Raw genomic sequence first — 25,918 nt, 5'->3', positions numbered from 1 at the left:
AAGATCGAAATTAATCTAAACAAAGATAAAATAAAATTATTTTTGAACGAAAAATAAATATACCAAGTAGAAAAAAATCATACATTACAACTTTATACTGGATACAAATCGAACAAAATCATACATTAAAACTATATGCTTGGTACCAGAAATACTCAAATTATAGAAAAATGTGAAGCTATGCACTTTCCAGTCAATACCAAAATGAAAGCTCACACATGGCATGAAGGGACAATGCCACCCGGGCATCTATACTTGTACAGAACTTGCTAGATTACACGGTCTAAATTAATAAAACTACTTTATTCTTCATCAATCCATGCAAGCAATCGTTTATATTTAGAAAAGGTGCAGGAAATCAACGTGTTCGGTCTAAATTAATAAAACTACTTTATTCTTCATCAATCCATGCAAGCAATCGTTTATATTTAGAAAAGGTGCAGGAAATCAAGGTGTTCTTTCAGCCGCCGGCCAAGATTTTAAAGAGGCGCTATCCGCCAATGCATTCAAAAATCGAGATGCCCAGACAGTCAATCCACAAAACAAATTTCCAGTCAAAAGTTCACCGTGGATTTTGATTGCTCTTAATGGCGATCATATAAAAAGAAAGCAGCCCAAAAAATTTATACTCCCACCACCCTTTCGCCTATAAATACTATCAACAGTCACCAACCTCTGATACACACAATCCCAAGATTACAGCTTTGATTCAGAGCTACCGTTATGTTTGTGCAGAGTTGCAGAACCCATATGGAAGCCGCAGCGGCGACCGGCGGCGCCGGTCGTAGTGGGTCATTTGCCAGGACCCTCCCTGTGGTCACGCCATTAAAGTTTCCTGGAGCATTTGGCAGAAACAGTCGTGGGTCTATGTTTTTCTCGCGCGCAGTCCATCATGGCGGTGGGCAACGGAAAAAAATGACAGTGGCGGCGGGGGCTGAGCTTCACCCAATGGAAAGGCAATGGCATGGCGGCGCTGAGCCGCCAGAAGACGATGTGCTGAGGGAAGAGTGTGGCGTGGCGGGGCTTTACGGTGAACCAGAGGCGGCGAGGCTTTGTTGCCTCGCCTTGCATGCTTTACAGCACCGTGGGCAGGAAGGCGCTGGGATCGTAACTGCCCCGGCTGGGGACAACGATTCCGGGGCTTTGAATTCCGTCACAGGGCTCGGCCTGGTCTCGGAAGTCTTCAATGAAACGAACCTCGGCCTCCTTGTGGGCAACAGTGCCATTGGCCATGTACGCTACGCAACTTCTGGGGCCTCTGTTCAACACAATGTTCAGCCTTTCGTGGCGAGCTACCGATTTGGGTCCGTTGCAGTGGCGCACAACGGTAACCTCGTGAATTACAAACACCTGCGCTCCGAGCTCGAGTCCCGTGGCTCAATCTTTAGCACCACTTCTGACACTGAAGTTATACTTCATCTCATTGCGCAGTCGAAAGCCGCTTCCTTTGTTTTAAAGCTTGTGGAAGCCCTGGAGCAGCTTCAGGGTGCATTTTCGCTTGTGTTTCTGACAAAGAACAAGCTAGTAGGAGCGCGGGACCCGCATGGATTTCGGCCCCTGGTCATGGGAAGGCGAGCCAATGGTGCTGTCGTTTTTGCTTCGGAGACTTGTGCTTTGGACCTCATTGAGGCCTCATATGAGCGTGAAGTCTTTCCCGGGGAAATCATCGTTGTGGACGAGAGTGGCATCAGTACAATGTGTATGATGCCGCAGAAGCCTCGGAAGGCCTGTGTTTTTGAGCACATTTATTTTTCACTCCCAAGCTCGGTCGTATTCGGGAGGTCTGTGTATGACTCAAGGTTTTCTTTTGGGCAGATTTTGGCGCAGGAGTCCCCTGTGGAGTGTGATCTTGTAACTGCAGTACCAGATTCCGGCATGGTTGCAGCACTTGGGTATGCTAGCAAGGCCAATGTGCCCTTCCAGCAGGGGCTGATAAGGTCTCATTATGTGGGTAGGACCTTCATTGAGCCTTCCCAGAAGATTAGGGACTTCGGCGTGAAGTTAAAGTTGTCCCCTGTTGAGGCAGTGTTGAAGGGCAAAAGGGTAGTTGTAGTTGATGACTCTATTGTGAGGGGTACTACTAGTTCTAAAATTGTGAGAATGATCAGAGAAGCAGGGGCAACGGAGGTTCATGTGAGGATAGCCTGTCCTCCAATAATTGGGTCTTGTTATTATGGTGTAGACACCCCAAGGAAAGAGGAACTGATATCCCACAGGCTGAGTGTTGAAGATACTTGCAAGTTTATAGGTGCAGATTCTCTGGCTTTCTTGCCACTCCACAGTCTCAGAGGGATGCTGAGAGACGAGGCGCCATCCTTTTGTGATGCATGCTTTTCTCACGCCTATCCTGTGCCGCCGCTTGATATCTTGAACCCAGAGCCTAAAAATGCAGAGGAAGACATTCTCAATGAACCTGTCTGTGTTTCATAACAGTGGAGAAGAAATGTACCAGTTTTGAATATGTTTGGAAGTTCGACCCAAATGGTTTGAACCTCGGTTTGAACAATTCGTTTACAGGTAGCGTGATCTGTTTTTTGTCTCTTTCTCCCCTCTTCAAAAGACATTCACTATTTTTATGTCAAGCTTTGGGTTGGCGTAATTTTGCATCTAAAAAAATAATGTAAATGGAGAATAAGTATGCTCAGGCCAGACTAAATATTAGTTGGCGTCTTCTGGAATCGGGCTTTGTATATTGAGAACATTGTGATAACGAAAATACATAATGCAACAATTCAGACAATTTCTACTGTGCAATGGTTTTGTAAATTTTATATGCTACGTGGATGATTTACATTCAAGATTTTTTCTTTCATTTTTTTCAGTGTCAGAAGTAAGATTGAGCCTGTTTATCTAGTTTAATTAATGTACATATGGTCTTTTTCATGTATACGAGTATTTGTTTCTTTTAGTGGTCCTACCTAGATCAATGGCCTTGCATAGACAGATTTGTTTCTGCATTGTACTTCTATCTAAAAGGTTTAAAAGGTTGAGGGATAATATTAGGTTGTGCTTATTGAGCTTCAATATCATTAGCGAAAACTAGCAGCTAATATTCCATTTGATTTGCATGAAGATTTTATAATTTACCTTTTTAAAGCATCCGTCAAATGGCCATTTTTTTTTTTATCATAGTGATTTTCCAACATTATTATTAGCAGTATCGGAAGCAGTATTGTCTTGTCCGTTTGTCAAACCTGTATATAGAATATTTTAGCCTATAGGCTTCCTGATGCTGAAGTTTTTGTTTCTATCTTGATATATTTCCTAATATGTGATTGCTTCTCTCCCAAGTACAGTTATCTATGAGCGTCATTGGACCAGCCCTTTTACACAACATGCTAGGTTTCAGGCATCTATCTTTTTCTCTTTAGCAATATGTGCCACGTCTGCTCTGCACATTACCCTTGTAACAGCCGTTGCATAGAATAAAGTATGCCTGGTAATTTGGTCAGGATCTTTTTCCCAAATGCTTAATTGTACTTGAGTAAAGACCAGTCTCCATTGCACAGAATGCAACCGAAGACAACACATTTTGAGTTTATAAGCTTGAAAATCTACCTCTATAATATCTAGCTAATACGTGCCCTTTTTTTTAAAAGAAGTGGGTAGTCACACTCACCGTGTTAACCAATTATGAAGAAGGTGATAAAAGCACCCAAGTCCATATCAACATGAAAGAGTCAAAGGGAAGAGGAAATCTTTCGAAGTCCATGATCCTCCACAGAAACACATAACACAAAGGTTAAAAGGGCCAAAGGATTTGTGTATAGAGGAATTTTGTGCCTTGTACTGATCATAAAAACGCCTTCGGCTGAAGCTGCATTCTATGGATAACCTGTGTTTTGCGATGTGAACACTTTGAAGGCTAACAAAAATGTTAGAGGGCCATTGAATGTGTTAGTTCTAAATATTCAAAGAATTTGTACTTCGTACTTAGTGTAACTTAGGGAATATTTTGAAGTACATGATGCAGATTATCCTCAGGCCCTGCAAGATTAATAATCACATACCACGTATAACAGAGGAAAGAACAGAACAAACAATAATAATAAGGCTGCATAGACATGAGAAACTTTTTGAAATCTTTATTCTGAACATGGAAGATTAATCAATACATCTCCAAATCTGAATCCTACGATTCCTTCAATCTCTTTTTATTTAACAATTAACTCTAAGACTGACTTCTTAACAGAAAGATCAACCCCTGAAATTGCTTCCTATGAGACATGCCAAATAACAGCAACTCTTAACAGAAACTAATCAGATCCTAAATTCACTCCTTTAAAGACTCATAAAATAGCAGCAGACTGTGGAGTTAATTGGCAGTTAGCGTTCTGATTTTCAGGAGTCTGTTTGCATCATTCTCCCCTTCTTTTAAAATTTTGAACCTCCTGGTTCAAAGCCCAATTACATGAACACACCTGAACAATTAAAACACTAAAAATCTCAACAACTGCATCAAACATCCAGGAAAGAGTTTGGAATAAATGATAGAACCATCCTTCTAACTTGAAGAATTCAATCCATGGTGTTCCTTTCCACCAAATTAGATATCTCTTCAAATCATCACATTTTTTCTTCTTTTGCTTTCAACCACTTGTTGGGATGTAGATCCTCCTCCTTTGCCAGTTTATCTTCCTCTTTTCGCAGCTCCTTGAAGGCTTAGGAGTTCTCCTCCATTGAAAATTATCATTGCATTTTACACCATTAGTATCACTTGCACATAAATCATTTGAAACAAAAATAAAGTTAAAGGAATAAAAATCCCCCACATGTGCTTTCTCCTCTTCTGCATTCTGCCATTTAGGCATGCCTTCCATTTCATATTTTGTGAGGTGGTTTTCTTTTAGCTCAGTGTGATGTTGTTCACAAGACAAATCCTTTTGGACATTGTCTTTGATATCATAGTAGCAAAACTAGTTTGGGGAAAAAAATGGCAAAACCAAAAAGTATAAGATTTTTTGAAAAAATCAGCAAAAAATCTGATTTAAAAAAACATAAAAAATTGTAGAAAAAGAGGCTAACTATTTTTAAAAAGACTTAAAGGGCATTTCCATAGCATAGAGATATAAAGAGCAAATAAAATAGAGTCTAACCCATGAATTGTAGAAAATAATTTTTGGTTGTTTATATTCATATCGCTGATTACATAGGCAAATATTTAGTTAAGTTTTAAAGAAGGTAATCACCAAATAAACCAAATAGCTGTTTATGGCTGAGATCAAATATTACCTAAGTCTATGAAGTAACTGAGATCAAAAGTTAATAGACAAATAGTAAAAGTGGAAGCAATTTTGAAGTGATCCAAGAATTTCATTGTGATCGAGGCAAGGAGTTTTGTAGGGTTAATTCAATATTTTAGAAAGCTTATCAAATCATATTCCACAATTGCAATGCTTTATATCTGTAAGAACCCTGCTGGTTCTAACTCTCCTGAAATACTATTGCTGATTTGTTTTGGATTTTCAAGGGTTTTTGAACAATTTTTAAATAAAAATAATAAGTGCACCAGGCAAGAATTGCTCATATAACTGAATAGATACCAAATATGGAACAATTGAATCTATATTATGCATTAAGTAACTGCTGCAAATGAAACTAATGCATAAAACATACCCGTAGGTCCTCAGCTTATTTTAAATAAAGAATTTTGGAGTTTGCTAGCCAAAACTAGGAAACTGACCAAAATTGAAGTACAAGTCCAGAAAACAATTTCTCCAGGCCAAAAATGAAATGAATCCACTTGATTATGCTGGGCGTTGGGAATGGTGCAACTGGATTGCAAATTAGAAAGGCGTTTTAGCCTCCCAATCAAAACGTCCCTTTCCTGGACCCCACGTGCCAAGCCTGAATTGTATGGCCAGCAACTGGAAATTGTACGACTGCTTATTGAAATGAAATATGCTACAAAAAGGGGGGGGGCGTCTAACCTGATTTGCCCTTTTTTTATTGGAAAATCTGCAATATCTGAAATAAAGAATCTCTGTTGAAGCACAATAAAACTCCTGAATGAAGCTTTCACAATTTCAATAATTCAACTGATCTTCCACAGCCTCACAATCACAGATCCACGAAGAATTTCCGTTCTCCAATGGCCAAACCTTTGATTCCCTTGTCAAGGAATTCCGCAGAGCAAAATAGACGCAATGTCAAATAATCAATAATTTGTTTGAATTGCCTTCAATTCCCTTATAACCCCAAAAGCACAAATTCCAAGAAGGTACGCCCAAATGCATTTTTAAATACATTAAATGTATTTAAATCACTTTTCAATAGTTTAAATTCATCTTGGACGCACTTTTACATATAAATGATTTAAAACCACTTTTAATATTTTAAGCGACCTTTTAATTTTTTATAAAGTCACTTTTTAATATTTAAGTGCCTTATAATTTTAATAAAGTCATTTTATGACTTTATAATATCCATATAAGTTAATTAAATAATTTAACCACTAAAATATTAATATCTCCCTCAATATTCAGTCTTTTGACGTGTCGTCAGAAGTTGGGGTCAACACTAAATAACCCCCATGTGTCCAGGTGTCTTGACTAAAAATATCACAAGTGCCAGATTGACTTACTCTAAATAGTAAGTCCCTCAACTAAGCCCATACACTGACTGCAAAGGCCCTGGAACTAAAACCAAGACTGAACTGAAGAAGGAGAACTGCTACTGAGACTCTCTATCCCGAATGTTAGCCTACGAGAGTCCAAATAATAGGCTAATCCCTCGAACTCTGATGCTCACGAAAACGGGGACATTACAATATCATAGCAACAAAAATCATTTGGTGAAAAAATCAGCAAACCAAAAGTATAAGATTGAAAAAATGGGTAAAATTTGGATTTTAAAATATCGTAAAAAATTGTAAAAAAATAGGCACAAACTACTTTTTTTTAATACACTTGAGGGCATTTCCATAGCATAGAGATATAGAGAGTAAATAAAATAGAGTTTAACCCATGAATTGTAGAAAATAGATTTTTGTTGTTCTATATTCATATTGCTGATTACATAGGTGTAGCGTCCTAAAATTGCGACACTTGCAATTTCGACTGCATTTGGGTCTTCACGATGGCGATGCAACACTGAACCTGAATGGAGACCCCGAAACTTGTTCATGACATCAAAAACTGCATTTTTCAGCACCCTGGCCTGATCCTCCTTGCACCCTGCTGTCCCGGGAGGTGGGACCATGGCGCCCAGCGCCCTGGTCCCTGGCCCTATTTTGGGCCCGGTCTCTTTTGGGGCTTTGGGTCTTTAAATTTGCAAATTGGAAAATAATGTTTCCTGGTTGGCCTAAGGTCGGGAAAATCAGTCTATCAGCCCTAATTGACAAGTATATAAACTACATTTCCTCTCCCATTTGAGGGGGTCGGAAAAGAGGAAATAAGCAAGAACAAAAGGCAAAAGCGATATTCAGACATTCAAGCATTCAAGCATTCAAGCATTCCTTCAAGCAATTGAGCATTCTAAGTCTCCATTCAAGGCTAAGTGTTGCATTTAAGACAAGGATTCAACTATTGAAGAGGAGATCACATACAACATACAACATACTACATACATTACACCTTCGCATGTAAGAATACAAACATTCTTACAACAAGGTATCAGTACTTGTTTACATTACAAACATTTACATTTACAACATTCTCATTTCTTGGTTAATTCCAAAACCGGGGTTTGACCTAAAGGCAAACCCCTCATCCCTAACCCCCCAATCGTCCTCTCTTTTCTGTGTGTAGGTTGCAGGTACGCAGCTGTAATTGAAGATCTGGAATCCTTGTGCAGAGACGAATAGATCCCCCTTCGTTTCGCGGATTTTTCGGAGGACCGTGTGCACGCCGGGCGCCATCGTCCCGTCAACTTTCGCTCAAATTTGCAGAACAGCACTGTCTCGACATTTTACTGCTAATTCCAGGTCCGCAGCTTCATCCCATATCCCTATCTCTGTTTATAAGCGAATCTTTCCTACTTTACATGCATTCCTAGTTCAATCTTTCTATCTACATTCTTTACAAAAGAGGGTATCCTTGATGTCTTAACCCTTGAAACTCATTTAGAATCCAATCTTGCATTGCGTGGGATTGGATCTTGTGGGTTTCAACCCCTCTTTTGAATGTAAAGTCTCTCCTAAGTGAAAACCATCAACCCTAGTGACTCTCCCTTCTCTCTCCTTGGAGTCGGGGGAGGGGAGAACGACTAGGGTTCGATTTTTCCGCTTTACAATAGGTAAATATTTATTTAACTTTTTAAAAAGGGCAGTCACCAAATACACCAAATACTTGTCCAAGATCAAAGATTAGCCAAGTCTATGAAGTAGCTAAGATCAAAATTTATCAAATAGAGATCTAGCTATTGTTAGGAATTCAGTTAAAGTGGAAGCCATTTTGAAGTGATCCAAGACTTTTGTTGTGATTGAGGCAAGGAGTTTTCTAGGGGTAGTTCAATATTTGAGAAAGCTTATCAAATAATATTCCACAATTGCAATGCTTTATATTCCTTGATGGCAATTGATAAGTCTTCTAAATGGGGTAGAATTCAACAAAAGGCATTGGTTTTGGCAATACCTAGCTTGCAACTGCTATTTTAGGTAGAGATAAATTTTAATGATTGTGTGTTGGAGGCTCTTTTATTACAACTATGTAAGATTGTTTGTTGTCATTCATATTTATTTCGTGGAGCACTTTGGATATATTGCTCACATAATGAATTGTATGTCTTTGTTTGAGCAAAAATTAACAATATCAATTAAAAATTAAAAATTATATATCTATATCTATATATATTGTATATGTCTTTAGACAATTAGTGTTGTGGTAGAAACACTCCATTGGTGAGGCAGCCACCAAGGTTCAAACCCCTACTGAGCCATTGAGCTTGTGGGCTTTCTGCCTTTGTTGGGTCGTTGAGCTCGTGGGTTTGAACAAGTGAAGTGTGGAGAATGATGAACCCCTAAAAAATGGACAAAATAACAAACTTTTTCAACATTGATTTGACGTTGACTCTGATTTTGTCTCAGATCAACCCTATTTCTAAACAATTCAGTAATTTCACTAGTTTTTCCAGGGTTTACAAGTTTTTATAATGATTTTTTTCACTTTATTTGCCAATTTTGGGGGTAATTAACATGATTTTAACGTGATTAAAATGCAAAAAATCATTGACAATTGGTCAACAATTGGTCAACGATTTTTTTGTGAATCGAGATTTTTTTTGGGAATAAATTGGTTAGCTCCAGGATTCAGGATTATTCGGGTATAATTGTGATTTTTTGTAGACTATTCCTTCGATACCATAGTTGTATATATATCTTTACTCTCTGCCTCAATCATCCTTGTTCCTTCCTCAAGGAAGTGATGATCTTTTACTCCATTTTTCTCACTAATGGAATCCTCTAGACATTATTCTAGTTGCTTTTGGCAAGTTGTGTTCTTTGAAAATATTAGATCTTTATCACATATTATGGGACTCCCAAAGATTTCCATCTTTGCTGCAGCTTCCTGTCCAATGTGTACTGCTTCCACAACTACAACAATTTGGGCCCCCTCTTGCGATAGGATGCATTCCTTCTCATTGTAGTCTTTCAACTCTTCTCTCTTTGCATTCTTCAATGCCTTCCCCTTCTTCGGGGTTAACACAAATCAATAGCTCGATCAAACTCAAGTATCTCTTTATCTTCATCCCATTCAACTATTTCTATTTTCTGTGACTCTTGGAAGATCTCATTCAAGGGTTTTTTTACTATGTTACCCTGAGTTTCTAGGACAGGTAGTCTCTCAACTCTTCTCTCTCAGCATTCTTCAATGCCTTCCACTTCTTCGGGGTTAACACAAATCAACAGCTCGATCAAACTCAACTATCTCTTTATCTTCATCCCATTCAACTATTTCTATTTTCTGTGACTTTTGGAAGATCTCATTCAAGGTTTTTTACTATTTTACCCCGAGTTTCTGGGACGGGGGTATAGGGAAATGGGTTTCCAAGATGTTTTTTTTTACCAAAGTAGGGGACGGTATATATATATATATATATATATATAGAGAGAGAGAGAGAGAGAGAGAGAGAGAGAGAGAGAGAGAGAGAGAGAGAGAGAGAGAGAGAGAGAGAGATCTAAAATTTTAAATTTTAAATATATTCATGAATTATATATATATATATATATTTTATTGTGCAAGTGCTATCATTAATTGGGATAGCTCCTTATATTGCTGGAAAAAGAAGCTTACATATAGTTTCAAGCATCAGACTAGACTAGCCTGTGCTTGCTAGACATGACTTAAGACACCCAAACTAGACTGCCTTATATCCAGGCACTTCTCTAACTTAAAACAAAGACACTTAGCCAACAAGCTAGTTACATGTGTCCACCAATTGCTTGGTATATCACAACCGCATATTCACCTATATTGATGGCATTGTGGGTGGATTTCTCAGGAAGCCACCAATCCACGGATTCAGTCAATCTTCTGAAAGGCGCCATGTTCCTGTTAAACACAGCACATTTGAACACTTCCTATGCATTCTCCCCAAATGCCTTTATTCGCTTGCGCTCCTCCTTCCATAGCTCCCGTCTGGCCATCTCACGTATGGTATCACTGTTAACGGAGCCACCACTGGTCCCTTCATCAGTTTCCTCAGTTTCATCCTCTGACTTCGAGGATAAGTAATTTTCGAACTGGAAATACACCTTCAAAATGCTCACTTTGACTCCCTCTTCCAGACATAATATGGCATTAGCAACATTGTCTGCAATGAATGGCTTCACGAATCCATCAAAGAGTTCGATTGCACTTTCCCCAGAATCAATGACATCGACAAGGGGCATAAGGACCGCCTCCAGCACGAAGCATCACACCAGTGTCTCTCAAAATTGAGAGCGATGCCTATTAGCCCTCAGATAGCATCATAAACGTAATCTTCGGTGATAAACAGGTTTCTTAGTTGTGTTCCCAGCGCATTTTCACAATTGACACAACTAACATCTCCAAAATGAGCCATCTGCAATAGACTTTCCTTTGTGTTCACACTGAAAATAGCGCTCTCGACAACTGGGTTACCTATCTTCTGGAAAGCATTTATAGAAAGAGGAATGTTACAGATCCCAATCATTATTGCTCCGCCAATATCTACCATATTCTAGTTCTGCACTGAAGCACTCCCGAAGTGATGAGGTGTCCCGAACTACAGACGGTACTTCCCAGGGAGTCTAGCTGAGACTTTTCCATGTGATGATTCTTTCTACCGCCAAGTTTCAGATATCGTGACCAGAGTGGTGATACCATCCTTCCCAACTATCGGAGTTGTACTAATCTTCAAACTTCCGAGGCATAAATCGTCGCCACCTATAGCCTAAGATCGGGTGCTAATCCATATAAAGCTGGTTTATTACCCCAGGCGTCACAGGTACCCCTTTGTCTTTGAACTTCGTACCCAAGTTTGGAACCATACACCCCAGATTTCGAGGCACACCAAAAAATGTTGTCATCTTTACTAGAGGCCGGTATTTTCCCGTCTTTAATTGCATCCCAAAGTTTCTCACATAGTGTAGGGTTACCAATATTGATTTTCTTCCATATTCTCAGATCGTTTATGTCCTCGCGGTTTTCCATGTAATTGCATACAAGTTGTCCTATGCAGTTCTCAACCAGATTTATCCACTCATCTTCAAATGATTCTGAGAGAGATGGAAACCCGTCCCATGAGTCTCTCCAAAACAACGTTGTTCTACCATTACCAATCTGCCATGAAATATGCTCTGTGATAATGTGTCTTCTATCCCATAAGAAATTCCACGTAGCCGAGCCCCTTTCAAAATTGGCCACTGTGAGAATTCGGTTAGGGTCTTCCGAGTCAAGATATTTCTTTTGGAACAGTCTGCACCAAAGTTTTTGGGGTTCTTTGCACATCTTCCAGGAGAGCTTAGCACCAAGGGCAGAATTTTGCAACTCCATTTTCCTTAAGCTAGCTCCCCCATCTTCCTTAATTAGGCACAATGTATCTCAGTTGATAAGTGGAATTTTCCTGTTATCTTTAGCACCATCCCAAACAAATTTTTTGAGCAAATTGTTCAGACTTTTTCCTGCCGTGAACAACATTTTGAAATAGGACATGCTGTATATTGGAATGGCAGATAAAACCGATTTGATCATGGTAAGTCTACCTGCTTGGGACAGCCACCTATTTTTCCAATTTTCTGATTTAGACTGACATGAGTTAATAACATCGTCCTAGATTTGGGATTGTCTGCATCCTTTCTTAATACATATCCCTAAGTATTTGATCGGGAGCTTAGCAATTTTTATATCCAAGTGTTGTGCAGTTCTGCCCTGGGCCATCTTATTAGTGTTAAAGAAGAACAATTGAGATTTTTCTTTATTCATAACTTGACCCGAGGCCATTATGTACTCCTCTAGTGTGTTCTTGATGCCTATAGTTTCCCGGATGGATGCATCACCAAATATGATGGTATCATCAGCAAATTGGGAATGTGTGATTGCCTCAAATTGCTCATGAGCTTTGATTCCTTTCCAAATGCCTTCACTATGCCTCTTTTTTATTAGCCTCCCTAAAACTTCCGCAATAAGAACAAAGAGTGAAGGTGATAATGGATCTCCTTGTCACAGACCATTTGTGACTCCAAAGAACCCACTCAAATTACCATTGACAAGAATAGAGAAGTTTACTGTGCTAATGCATAATTTTATGCATTCAAGCCATTTAACTGGGAAACCAAATTTGGCAAGGACATGCATAAGAAAATTCCAAATCACCTTATCATAGGCTTTGGCAACATCTAATTTAAGAATCATACCTTTCAATTTTTCTTTATGGTGTGAGTGTACGACTTCCGAAACTAGGATGATGCTGTCCGCAATTTCCCACCCCGAAGTAAATCCATTTTGGTTTTCAGATACTAGCTTTGGTAGCAACTTCTTCAATCTTTCAGCCATTGCCTTTGATATTATTTTATAGATAGTGTTGCATAAGGATATTGGGCGAAAATCAGACATGGACTCACAATCCTGTTTCTTAGGAATAAGATTAATAATGGTGTGGTTGGTCTCTTTTACAAACCTGTGCTTTTTTCGGAATTCTTCAACCACATTCCAAATATCCTTGCCCATGAAATCCCAACATTTTTGAAAAAGCTTTGCCGTTATGCCATTTGGTCCAGGCGCCTTATGGGGATGAAGTGAAAATGTGGCAAGTTTAATTTCCTCCAACGAGTAAGGAGCAAGTAGCATATTGCAATCGGAGCTAGTAATCAGGGGTTTAATGACATCCTCAATCATGGGTATTGAATAAGATTAATAATGGTGTGGTTTCCTGTTTCTTAGGAATCTTATTCCTGTTTCTTAGGAATAAGATTAATAATGGTGTGGCCTCCTGTTTCTTAGGAATAAGATTAATAATGGTGTGGTTGATCTCTTTTACAAACCTGTGCTTTTTTCGGAATTCTTCAACCACATTCCAAATATCCTTGCCCATGAAATCCCAACATTTTTGAAAAAGCTTTGCCATTATGCCATTTGGTCCAGGCGCCTTATGGGGATGAAGTGAAAATGTGGCAAGTTTAATTTCCTCCAACGAGTAAGGAGCAAGTAGCATATTGCAATCGGAGCTAGTAATCAGGGGTTTAATGACATCCTCAATCATGGGTATTGAACTTGAATTATCTACCTCAGAGCTGCCCAATATATCCATATAATAATTGAGAGCGATTAGCTCAATATCTGCGGCCGAAGTTTTCAGAACCCCATTCTCATCCTTAATCGAGCATATCTTATTATTGATCCTTCTAGCCTTAGAAGAAGCATGAAAAAATTTAGTGTTGAGATCCCCCTCAGCTATCCAAAGTTCCCTAGATTTATCTTTCCAATATGGTTCCTCCCGCTTCAAAATTTCCATATACTGGGCTTTGAGTGTTTTCTCCAATTCGAACTCCACATTGGTCATGCCAAATTGCATAACCCGATTGCCAATTTCTTCTAGTTTTTCCTCAATTCTACTTTTCTCTACAAAAACATTTTTGAAGGACACCTTGTTCCAATCTTTAATTTTATTTTTCAGGAACTGAATTCTTTTGACAAATCTAAAGCCAGGGGAGCCAGAGTAGATGTTGCCTTCTTGCCACCAGTTTTTTCAAATTGTGAAGAAACTTCTCATCCCGCCACCACTTGCTTAAGAATTTGAAGTAGTTCTTATGTCTGCAAGTATCCTGAGCAATGGATAGTGATAGTGGTAGATGATCCGATCCAATTTGGGGCACAATTTCAGTTTCTAATGAGTAGTTGCTACTTATCCACCATTCGCCAACCAAGAAACGGTCCAACCTTTCTGATATATTGGCAAAGTTTAGCCTTCTATTAGTCCAAGTGAATCTACCATTCTTAGGTATGATATTGGCCAACTTGCAGTTAGATACAAATTCTCTAAAATCATCCATAACTTTCGAAGGTTTCTGAAGACCACCCAACTTCTCATCAATGTCCAAAAGAGCATTGAAGTCACCCGCAGCTATGACCTTGCCTTTTTCCAACATACTAGCTTGGTTGGCGACCTCATTCCAAACATTAAGTTTTTCCTTAGTCTTAATAGGTCCATAGATATTGAATAACGGATAGGAGATATTGGATTGCTTGCAGACAATGATGCATGCCATCTAGTGATCAAACGAAGTAATGGGATGCACTTCAATTTTGGAGGGGTTCCACATGATTCCAAAGCTCCCAGTCGAACCTCTGGCATCTTGAAAAATGCGTTCCCACTTAAAACAGTATTTGATGAACTCATCCGCCTTTTCCTTACTTAGTTTTGTTTCCTGTAGAATATATACTTCTGAATCGAGCTTGGCCAAAGTCCTTTTGACCAAGCGTTTTTTGTCAGGGGCCAAACAATCCATGAGGTGATCCTCATCTTCCCCCAAGGGAGGGAGGGCTTTCCTCCCTTGGTAGGACTCAAAAATTTCAGCATACTTACAATGCCCTTCTCATTTGCCCTCTGCTCCCTAACCGTCTTGTGGCTTTTCCTTCCTCTTGTGCCTTTCGCTCCTCTAAGGACAATGTTTGCAGACTGGTTGATGCATCTTGGTTTCACTGTATTTAGTTGATCACCATCACTACCCGACTCAGATGTATCCGAATCAGACTCCTGCAGTACCTCCTCAGTTGTGGGGTATTTAATTGGATTCATTACTATGTCATTATTTGGGATGGTGTTGCTATCCAATGGGATGTCTTGAGTAGGAATCTCCGCGCTTACATCTTGGTTTGGACCGATGTTGATGGATTTAGGGCCTTCTAAAAGCAAGGTTTTAGGCTCCAAATTTTTCTCTTTTACCTTCCATACCTGTTTTGGTTTTTTGTGAGGGCGTTTAAAGGCCTTTCTCACAAATAGTCTGCATTTGTCGGCATTGTGAAGTTTACTTCCACATCTCGTGCAAGCGCAAATTTCTTTTTCTACTTCTATGTGCTGTTTCCATTCACCATCCGCACTGAGTAGCATAACCGAAGAGAGAATTGTCTTCACGGCTGCTATTTTGAGTCTGGCATATGTGTATAAATCTCCCTCAATGATATCTTCATCAATTTCCAATAAAGTACCAAGGGATCTTCCGATCGTTTCCAAACATGCCTCGCTCCAATATTCAATCGGTAGGTTGTACAATCGGATCCATACTGGTTTATCATACACCGCCAGCGATGTAGGGTCAAAGTTCGGAGATCAGTGCTGAATATACAGTGGGTGATCGTCCAAAAACCAGTTTTGAAGGCCAATGATGTTATCTCTATCATCTTCTTCGGGAAAAACGTCGACGGAGAAGCCCTTGGGTAGAAATTTTATCATTATGTGCTTCCCCCAATTGTCCTTTACCCAAGCGTGGATATCTTTTCTTGAAAATTTTGGCCCTACAATTTTTGCGATAATCGCATGTCGTTCAAAGATTAGTTTTTCATTTTCGATGTTTTCGGTTAGGTCAATTTCAATACCGCAGGATGAGGCCTCCTTTCCTGGATAATGGCGATGATTTAAATTTCCTCCGATGTTGTCAATGCTTCCTTCTGACTTTGCCTGCTCATCGCATGGCACTCCATGATTTTTCCAATCAACTTCAAGTATTCGCCACTTAACAGGCTTTTTCCGACCCGCGTCTGCTTCTTCTCCTTTCTGCTTTTCGCATGCGGCCTTCTGAATTTCGCTCGCCATCCTGCTTCAGAATCATCCCCAAAAATGACTCCTTTCGCATGATTTGATTTGGCTCATGAATTATATATTTATATAACATTGAAACACTGTAAACATTCATCACAGCAACATAATACCATTTATAAATCATAGCAACACAATTCTAATGATAAACTAAGTAGATAATGCCCAGATCTATGTTACCCCTGAGTTCCTGAACATAATACCATTTATAAATCATAGCAACACAAGTCTAATGATAAACTAAGTAGATAATGCCCAGGTCTATGTTACCCCTGAGTTCCTGAATATTGCTCAGATATATATTATCTGAATATTACACAGTTATGTATTTTGGAGTATGCAAATTGGTGAAGTATCAGTATGGTGAAATTATTAAATTGATGCATTGCTGATTGCTCAAATCTGAGTTTCATTGAATTACAAGCTGGCTGCAGTAAGCAATAGTATGAATTTTTGAGCATGCATTTTTGTTGAAAAATCTGATAGAAAATTGTCTGCTGAATTGTAAGGCAGATCTGATCTATGGAAAGATTTATATTCTAATGATAAACTAAGTATATAATGCCCAGATGTGTTTTTGTGTATCTTCATTGTCTATTTGTAATTCTGATGCAAATATAAAATTAGGGTTATTGCTGCAATTTGAATTCTTCATTGGTTTGCAAATTTTGTTGGGTATCAAATATGATATCGATTTTAATAGAAAAATGATATGATATCGATATCATATTTGATATGAATATCGCTTCCATTGATTAATATTGATATTAAAATTTAATTTAATAATTTAATAATTAAATTATTAATTCCATTGATTATCGCTGCACTTCAATATTAAAATTGTTATTGTTTTAATATAAAAAATAGATTTTATAATTTTTTTTTTATAATGCCTCTTGTCGCTGGAAATGGTAGTTTGTCCCCAGGATGGTTGGGGGATGGCTTGGCTGTCCCAAGTCATCCAGGGGACGGTCAACAGTCTCCAACCACATCGCTGACCATTTCTGAGTTTTCGGAACAATTTCCAAAATTTTTGCTTGATCGGGGATGGCTTGGAAATGTTTTCGGCTGTCCCCCTGTACCCGAAATCGTTTTTATTTCCGAAACGTGTGCCTTTATGGTGGAAAAGTTTTTCCGGGTAAATCTACTAATATTTTTGCTAACTCTTCAAGGGATTCTATCTTTCCTTGCTCTAATAGTTCCACACCTTGCCTAATTTTTGACTTAATGACTTTAGTCTTTGAGAATACTCATGCCCACAAAGTGAATATTTATTTTTAATATTCTTTTCCACCTTCTCACAACTTTTTAGTGTCCTTGATGTAGATTTCTTTGTCTTTGGCTTCTTATTGTTGCATGCCTCATAATCTTCCAACATGCACCATAACTCCTCCAATTCAAGCTTTAATTGTTGCAATTCCTTTTGCTGGTCCTTTGTATTCCATCAAGTCCATCTCATCTTCACGTGTGGGAAAAGTGGCTATCCAATCTATTTCTAGTTTTCGAAAACCATCCTTAATGGACAAAAATGAGGATGCCACGCTGAAATGTTATTTCTGGATTGAATTTGCGGAAGTGAAGAAGTTGCTTTGAACTTTGGCTTTTAGGTTCTCTACATCCATGTTCTTGTCTCGAACTAGTTCCTGCTCAAGCACATCGGAGACTGACAAAGAACTTGTCATGGATTTCTTTGATTGTTTCTTCTTGGTCAAGGAATTCTCCAAGTTTACCAAGGCGGACCTTGTGTGAGAGCAAGAAATTTCCTAACATTCCAAGACGAACTTCATGTGCAGACATGGACTCTATCATCTTCCTAGGGCGGACCTCACATGCCACCAAGGAATTTTCACTAGGGCTGGATGGACTTTCATGATGACACAAGGGATTCCTTCCATCCTAGGGGCGGACTTGGCACTTGCCCAAGGAATTTTTTTCTAACCATCATATTTGATTTTAACTTTCTGCCTTAATCCACCAACACTTAGTAGCCAGTTTTTCGAATTTTATTTTCTCTCCAAGGTATCAATACTTAGCTAATTTTCGGAATTTTTCTCCCCAAGGTATCAACACTTAACCAATTTTCGTATCCTCTCCTTGGGCAGACTTGCTACTTGGACAAGGAATTTCCATCATGTTGGAGCGGACTTCATATGAGATTAAGAAAAATCTTCCATACTTAGCCAAATTCCTCACCTCCTCCTTGAGCGAACTTCCTTCTTGGTTGGAAATTTTTCTGTCTTCATAGGGCGGAGTTTGCATGCTATCAAGGAATGTCTACATGCTAGGGCGGACTTCACATGTGCTCAAGGAATTTCTCCTTCCCAAGGTGGACTTTGTGTGTGCTTGAGGATTTTCTCCTTCCCAAGGCGAACTTCATGTTTAGACAAGGAATCTCCATGGTTGGAGAGCAAACTTGACTTTGAAGCAAGGAAATTCCTTACTTACCAGGGCGAACTTCACATGCCACACAAAATTTTCTTTTTGTCGAGGGTGGACTTTATGTGAGGCCAAGGAAATTTCCAGTCTAGATGGCGGACTTCTCTGGAATCAAGAAATTTTCCATGGAAGGGCGATCTTAATGATTAAACAAGGAATTTCTTGATCCAAGCTCCAGACTTAGCCATTTTCTCGTGATTTTCAATTAGCTTTTTGGAAATTATCCTTTGGATTCGAAGACGGTTCCATACCCGCTTTGTTCTGGGATGAACTCTCTTTGACTCGATATTTTATTGACTTGATGACCACCCATGACCTCAAAAAAAGCAAAAAAACCAACTTTTCTATTATTAGAAAAAAAAAAACAAAAAAGCAAGTTCCCGGATTGATCCCAAAATACCAAAAGCAAAACTTTCTAAATTTAAAAAAAGCAGAAAAAGCTAAAAATAGGAAGTTGTCAGAATTGATCCTGGAAAATTGCGATTTTACTCCTTCAACTCGTGTGAGCACATCCATAGCATCAGAACGTTCTTTTGACCTCTCTTTCACTTCATTGATTTTGATGACTCCAAATTTTGAAAAACTTGACTCATTTGTGAAGGCAAGAGACCGAAGACGAAACCTTAAGATGCCAAAACACCATCCTTAAAAGAAAAAACAAAGGGGGTCCCCATTTGCAATGGGGCGATGTGTGGAAACGTCACAACACATCTCTTCAAAGAAATGAATACAAATTCAGAAGAAACACCTGCAAGTTAATGCCCCATATTTTCATGCATAACCAATCATCAAATATATAGATGCAACTACTCATTAACTTGGCAAACTTTAACACATTTTCCCTCTCAAAAGATCTTTTGTGTGCTCTGATACCAAACTGATGCAGATTATCCCCACACCCTGCAAGATTAATAATCACATACCATGTATAATAGAGGAAAGAACATAACAAACATCAATAATAAGGCTGCATACACATGAGAAACGGTTTTTTGAAATCATTATTCTGAACATGGAAGACTAATCAATACATCTCCAAATCTGAATCCTACGATTCCTTCAATCCCTTTTTATTCAACAACTAACTCGAAGACTGACTTCTTAACAGAAAGATCTCCCCCCTAGATTGATTCCTATGAGACATGCCAAATGACAGCAACTCAAACAGAAACTAATCATATCCTAAATTCACTCCTTCGAAGACTCATAAAATAGCAGCAGATTGTGGAGCTAATTGGCCATCAGTGTCCTGATTTTCAGGAGTCTGTTTGCATCAGTACATACTATTGACTCCAGAGGTGCATGTGGTGCATGACTCCACATTGTCAAGATTCTAGCAGGCAAGTATATTGGCAGAGGATAGACATGTTGGCATCTAGTCAATAATAGCAATAACAACTTTTGGAAAATCTACAATAAGGAACAACCATGTTAGTTGGCCAACTAATGCAATGAATATACATCTGTCATCAATTGCCAGCGAATGAAGCACTCAGTGGACTCTGCACAGGAAATCTAGCATCCCAACAAGCTCACTACATGGATTGCATCAGTGGATAAAACAGCACCTGTGGTGTGCCTGTACAATCATATCTCCAAAATTAGTTGATTGTATTTTTGGTAGCACTCATGGCAGTTATTATTTAGCTTGTTGTAATTGTCAATGTATAACTGTTTAACAGGTACTTAATTTTTGGATTTCCCAGCAGGTTTCGAATAGGATGGCACTTATCAGGATTATGAAATAGTCCACAATATCTGAATAATTATGCATAATTGAAGAATTTGTCTTATATCTAATAATAATAATATTGTTTTGGAGAGTAACAACCAAGGGTTGGTGCCTTTGGCTTGTAGGCATTGCCATTGTAAAATCCACTATTAAAAATTGCATTCCAATTTTTTCATCTTTAGTGTCCTATATTTCTGGTCACTATGGATGGTTATGATAGATGATAGGTTTCTATCTTTTCTGTTTGAACACTTGGTGTTAAAAGTAATCTTATATTGGTAAACATGTTGAGGCTGAAAACTAGCAGACAATCAATTTATTTTCATATATTATAACAGTAACATAGAAGTTTCAGCAACTTGTGGTAGGGAATAGGGAAGGAGAAATGAAATCAGCAACATATATAAGACAAATTTGTTGATCAGAAAAATGGTGCAACGAGAATCATTTGCATTGCATTGATAGTAATCAGATGCCTATCGCTGCAATTAGTGTTGAGGGTGTATAAACTCATTTAGGGCAATTGAAAGTATTGGAAGGTCTGCTTTTGGGTTTATGAAACAACCTTAGCTTCCAGGAGGAGGAATAGTTGATTGGTTATACGTGAAAGCAAAGGTCTTACTTCTCCAAAGAAGAGTAAATATTCATCAGACTACAAAAGGTAGAAGCAGCAGCTTAAAGCACTTGAATCTGTCCATTCAAATGAGGACTTGACAACACATTGTTTAAATTGGGAATATTATTTTTAAGAAGATGATATACTGGAACCTTATAGTTGCAGAAATCTTGAAATATCAACATTTATTCTGATTAATCTCTGCTCGGGTTTGCTGCCAATTTCCCCCCCTCTTGTTTTTCAATCAATCTGTCAACCTAGTTTTTTGGTCAAAAAAGTGAGATTTAATAATGATCAATTCCTGATTAAATTGCAATTTTATTAGGAATCAGGTGATTTTGACAAATTTTGAAATGATTGTAATTACTTCAAGAGGCATCTACAGTGAAAGCATTCTTTCCATGTACATAAAAACCTTGCAGGTTTAAATTGATGTGTTACTGGTCTTCATCTATTACAAATGTTACAATCCTGCAGTGGTTGAACATCTTACTGGATTTCACGTTACAATTATGCACTGGCATTATGTAACTAATGAGAATGGATCAGCAACTGTTTCGATTTGTGGTGTTACATATTTTCTTTTATTGCCAATGAAGATTGTATGATGTAGCAGTTTGATGTTTGTTTTCATATTTGGGAGCTCAGTTGGATTCAAGGAAACTAGGTAGTGGCTGGACATAGGAGCTCAGTTGGATTTTCTTCTTCATGATCAAATACTCAACTAGCAGCAAAGTTCAAACTCACTTTGGTGCTGAAGAATGGCTTCTCTTCTTGCAAATGCCTCTTTCAGGTACTCTTTCTCTAGCCCCAGATTCAAACTTGTTACTTTCAACAACTTCTTGTCAATGAAAATATCTGTTTTTGTAACTCCTGTATAGTTTCCCTTAGTAAAATACAATGCATTATGATGTGTTAATTTCACACATCGTATTTGTTTTTCAGTATTGAGAAACAGTATTATTAAATGTAGTTAATAAACTTTATGCTCAATTTAAATTTTTTAGACATAAAAGTTTAACTATATTATATTATGTCACTGGTATTCGTATATGAAAAGCAGGAATGGAATAGAATAGTTGAGTTGTTGTACTTGAAATCATTGGGTTGGGAAGGCCATGAATTGGTCTCCTGCATCTCATGTATTTGAAAAACATCTTCCCAATCAACGTTCTATTAGCCTTATCGCTGTCTTGAGTGCTGGTCAACAACCTTAGAGGCAAAGTGTCATTGAAGCTGTAATGTCCCCTACTTTGATCATAGCTGATTCTTGCCCAAAGTAACAATTCCATTACATAATTTGTTTTACAAATAATATTTCATAGGAGCATTTCATCCATTATTGAATTTAAGATAATCAATTAACATTAATGAAATGATGAATAACAACTATATTTGAATCCAATCCATAGTTTCTTTTCCAATAGCTAATCATAGTAGAGATTACAGAGGAGAGCATGTTAGGGCGCCTGGAAAAACAATTCATCACAAGTAAGCCCCAGAACATGCTCATACCACCCTTGGCCCCAATTGGCAGGAACTCCCGTCCATCAAACATGGGGTTGGTGTACTTACATTGTGAGAACCTATACTGCCTTTCCCTAATATGTTTCCTTGCTAACCCTACTCATGACTGCTATTTGGAAAATAGAAGATTAAACCAAGAATTATTTTAATATAAAGAAATCCATTTATTCACTACTTAAACAATATATATGTATTCATTTTACATAATAAATAATTTTTCTTACATAATATACGTATCCATCCCTATGCATACCACTATACATGTACATAAAATATATTTATATTTCTATGCATACCAGTCTAAGTTAGACTTCTGCTATTAATTGCTGTCGATATATATCTCTAATCTGTTCTGCTGAATGCAGATTGCAGATTATAATGATTTTGATCCTTGATCAATGCCTTCTTGGAGTGGTCAATACGTTGTATATATATATATCTCTCAACCCAAGGTGGAGAGTCATGTCCTTTTTAAAGTCACAACCCTCTTCCCTTCATAAATTGTTTTTTGCCTTTTTCACAAATAAATTGCTGGAGTTTGGGTGAATTCACACCTTATTAATGTTTAATAATATTTTAGACTAAACAAGCTGTTGTGGTAATAATGTGAGATTGCTGCCGTAATTCACTCACTTCCCAATCATTAATGTTATCATACAAATATGTGCCTATTAAAGATTGCTGTATATTCACCGACATGTGTATTAGTGTGGGGTCAAATTGATCATCTTTTCTTTTCTGATTGTCTGGATTTGATTAATGTTACAGGAAAATTGTGAAGTCTTGAAACAAGACGATTTTCCTTTATTAAAGATGGTGCAAACCTTTGTTGTCATGGCGGAGACATGACAGCCCTTCCTTCCCAAGATTGCTTACCCTCAAGCAATTTTAAATTTGGGTGATCAAAGATTTCAACTCCTTCCCAATGTCTTTTGTGGGTAGACCTTTCCATTTAACCAAGTAATCCGAAATTGACTTGTTTCTCAATCTTTTCTCTCGCACATCAAGAACGGTTTTGGGTTCCAAAATTAGCTTGCCTTCATCATCGAGTGGAGGTAATTCCAAACATGGAGTAACGTGTTGTTTGAGCACCTTTTTGAGTCGGGACGCATGATATTGTGAATCCTGCTATTTGCTAGTAGTTCCAATTTGTAGGCTATCTCTCCTATCCTTCTCAAATTCTTGTATGGTCCATAGAATCGAGGTTTGAGTTTCTTGGCTCCATTGACCTTGATTGATGATTGCTTGTATGGTTGTAATCGTTGGAAAACCAAATCCCCAACTTCAAATGTCCTTTCGGTCTTGTTGTAGTTGGCCTAAATCTTTTGTTGGTTTTGTGCATGGTGTAGATTATCCTTGAGTGTATTCATAATATCCATGTTTTGTTGCACAAAGCCCTTGGTCCCTGTTACACGACTTTCTTGGAGGGTGAAGCTCCCCAAAAGTGGTTGCCTCGTATCCATACAAGGCCTTAAAGGGGCTCATTTTTATCGACATACGATGGGTGGTATTATAACAATATTCCTCAAGGTGTAACAACTTGATCCATGCATTTTGTTGTCTTGTTACATAATTCCTTAGATATCTTTCCTCCTGGTTTTTTACAATCTCCGTTTGTCCATCAGTTTGGATATGATAGTTTGTGCTTGGTGTGAGTTCTGTCCCTGCTAGTTGGAAGAGTTCTTGCCAAAACAGGCCAAGGAATCAGCTGTCTCTATCATTGACACTGATTCTAGGGAGGCCATGTAATCAGAAAATTTATTGGAAGAAGACATTGGCTACTTGAGGAGCCCTATAATTGGTGGATAGTGGATATTGCCATGAAATGTACATATTTGGTAAGGCGATCTACCACCACTTATATGTAATCTTCGTCTTGTGCTTTTGGAAGTCTGGTTATGTAGTCCATAGAAACATTCTCATTTTTAATTATGAATGGGTAATGGTTGTAGGAGTCCTATTTGGTGGGTTTGTTTTGCTTTATTGTTGTGGCAAGTTAGGCATTTTTGAACATGTTTGAGGATATCTCTCTTGAGACCTTTCCAAGAGTATTTCTCTCTTGCTTATAAGTTTTGTAGTACCCTTGGTGGCCTGCTACAGGATGGTCATGGTATTCTCTAATGATCTTCTCCTTCATCTTTGAGCTTGGTATAAGGTATACCCTATTTTTGTATAGGATGAGTTCTTCTACCACCTTATATTCTTCATTTTGTATATTTCCTTCTAGGATGTCATGGGCTTGTGGATCTTTGACATACTCAGCAATAATGGAATTCTTCTTATCTGCAGAGATAATTGTTATGGAGTGTAGATGGGCTCTTCTTGAAAGGGCATATGCTACAACGTTATTTTTCTCTTTCATGTATTTGATATCAAGATTATAGGCTTGTATTTTACTCACCCATTTTTGTTGTCTATCATTTAAATCCTTTTGGCTTAGGAAGAATCTTAGGCTATTATGATCGGTTTTTACATTGAATCTCCCACAGACTAGGTATTGCTTAAATCCTTTTGGCTTAGGAAGAATCGTAGGCTATTATGATTGTTTTTAACAATGAATCTCCCACAGAGTAGGTATTGCCTAAATCCTTTTGTCTTAGGAATAATCTTAGGCTATTATGATTGGTTTTTACAATGAATCTCCAACAGACCAGGTATTACCTAAATTTAGCTAAGGCATGCATGATTGCTAGCATCTCCTTGTCATATATGGAATAGCTTCTTTCGGTTTCCTTTAGTTTTCTACTTTCAAAGGCTATAGGATGTTTGTTTTGCATTAATATCGCTCCAATGCCTTCGCCAGAAGCATCATATTCTAACTCAAATGGTAATTAAAAGTACGGATTGCTAGAACGGGATAGGAGCTCATTACTTCCTTAAGTTTCTCAAAAGCTTGTGCCTTTTCATTCCAAGAGAATGCACCCTTCTTGGTTAAGCCGGTCAATGGGGTTGTCAATTTGTAAAACCCTTGACGAATCTTCAGTTGTAGCTGCGAAGTCCCAAGAATCCCCTTAGGTATGTTAAGGTCCTTGGCTTTGGCCAACTCCTTATGGCTTCAATCTTTTCCTCATCAATGCCAACATCTTCAGCATTGATTTTGTGTCCTAGGTATAAAATTTTCTCAAATCCAAATTCACACTTGGATAGCTTAGCAAATAAGGATTGTTGTTCGAGTATTTCCAGCACTTCATCTATGTGTCGTAAATTTCCCTCCCAAGTTTTGCTATAGATTAAAATATCATCAAAGAAGACCAAGAGAAATTTCCTTAGTTGTTTTCTAAAAATGTGGTTCATACATCATTGGAAGGTAGCTGGGGCGTATGTTAGGCCAAAAGGTAAGACAAGAAATTCAAAGTGTCCAAAATGGCATTTAAAAGTTGTTTTGGGATATC

At 38.2% G+C, this 25,918-nt stretch overlaps 1 protein-coding gene across 2 annotated transcripts in view; it reads left to right on the top strand.

Moving 5' to 3' along the window:
- The first annotated feature begins 349 nt into the window (after positions 1 to 349).
- Positions 350 to 25,918, top strand: part of LOC131035025 (amidophosphoribosyltransferase, chloroplastic) — an 80,156-nt gene continuing 54,587 nt past the window's right edge. For both annotated transcript variants that reach the window (XM_057966665.2, XM_057966664.2), the window contains exons 1-2: positions 350 to 2,517; positions 21,648 to 21,792. In XM_057966665.2, the coding sequence (XP_057822648.2) occupies positions 724 to 2,430 (1,707 nt within the window). In that variant the 5' untranslated portion in view covers positions 350 to 723 and the 3' untranslated portion in view covers positions 2,431 to 2,517; positions 21,648 to 21,792. The remainder of the gene's footprint in view (positions 2,518 to 21,647; positions 21,793 to 25,918) is intronic.

This window comes from Cryptomeria japonica, chromosome 2, assembly GCF_030272615.1.
Source record: "Cryptomeria japonica chromosome 2, Sugi_1.0, whole genome shotgun sequence".
Classification (NCBI taxonomy): Eukaryota; Viridiplantae; Streptophyta; class Pinopsida; order Cupressales; family Cupressaceae; genus Cryptomeria; species Cryptomeria japonica.
The sequence above is the reverse complement of the archived record's forward strand: the minus strand, read 5'-3'. Positions and strand labels throughout refer to the sequence as shown.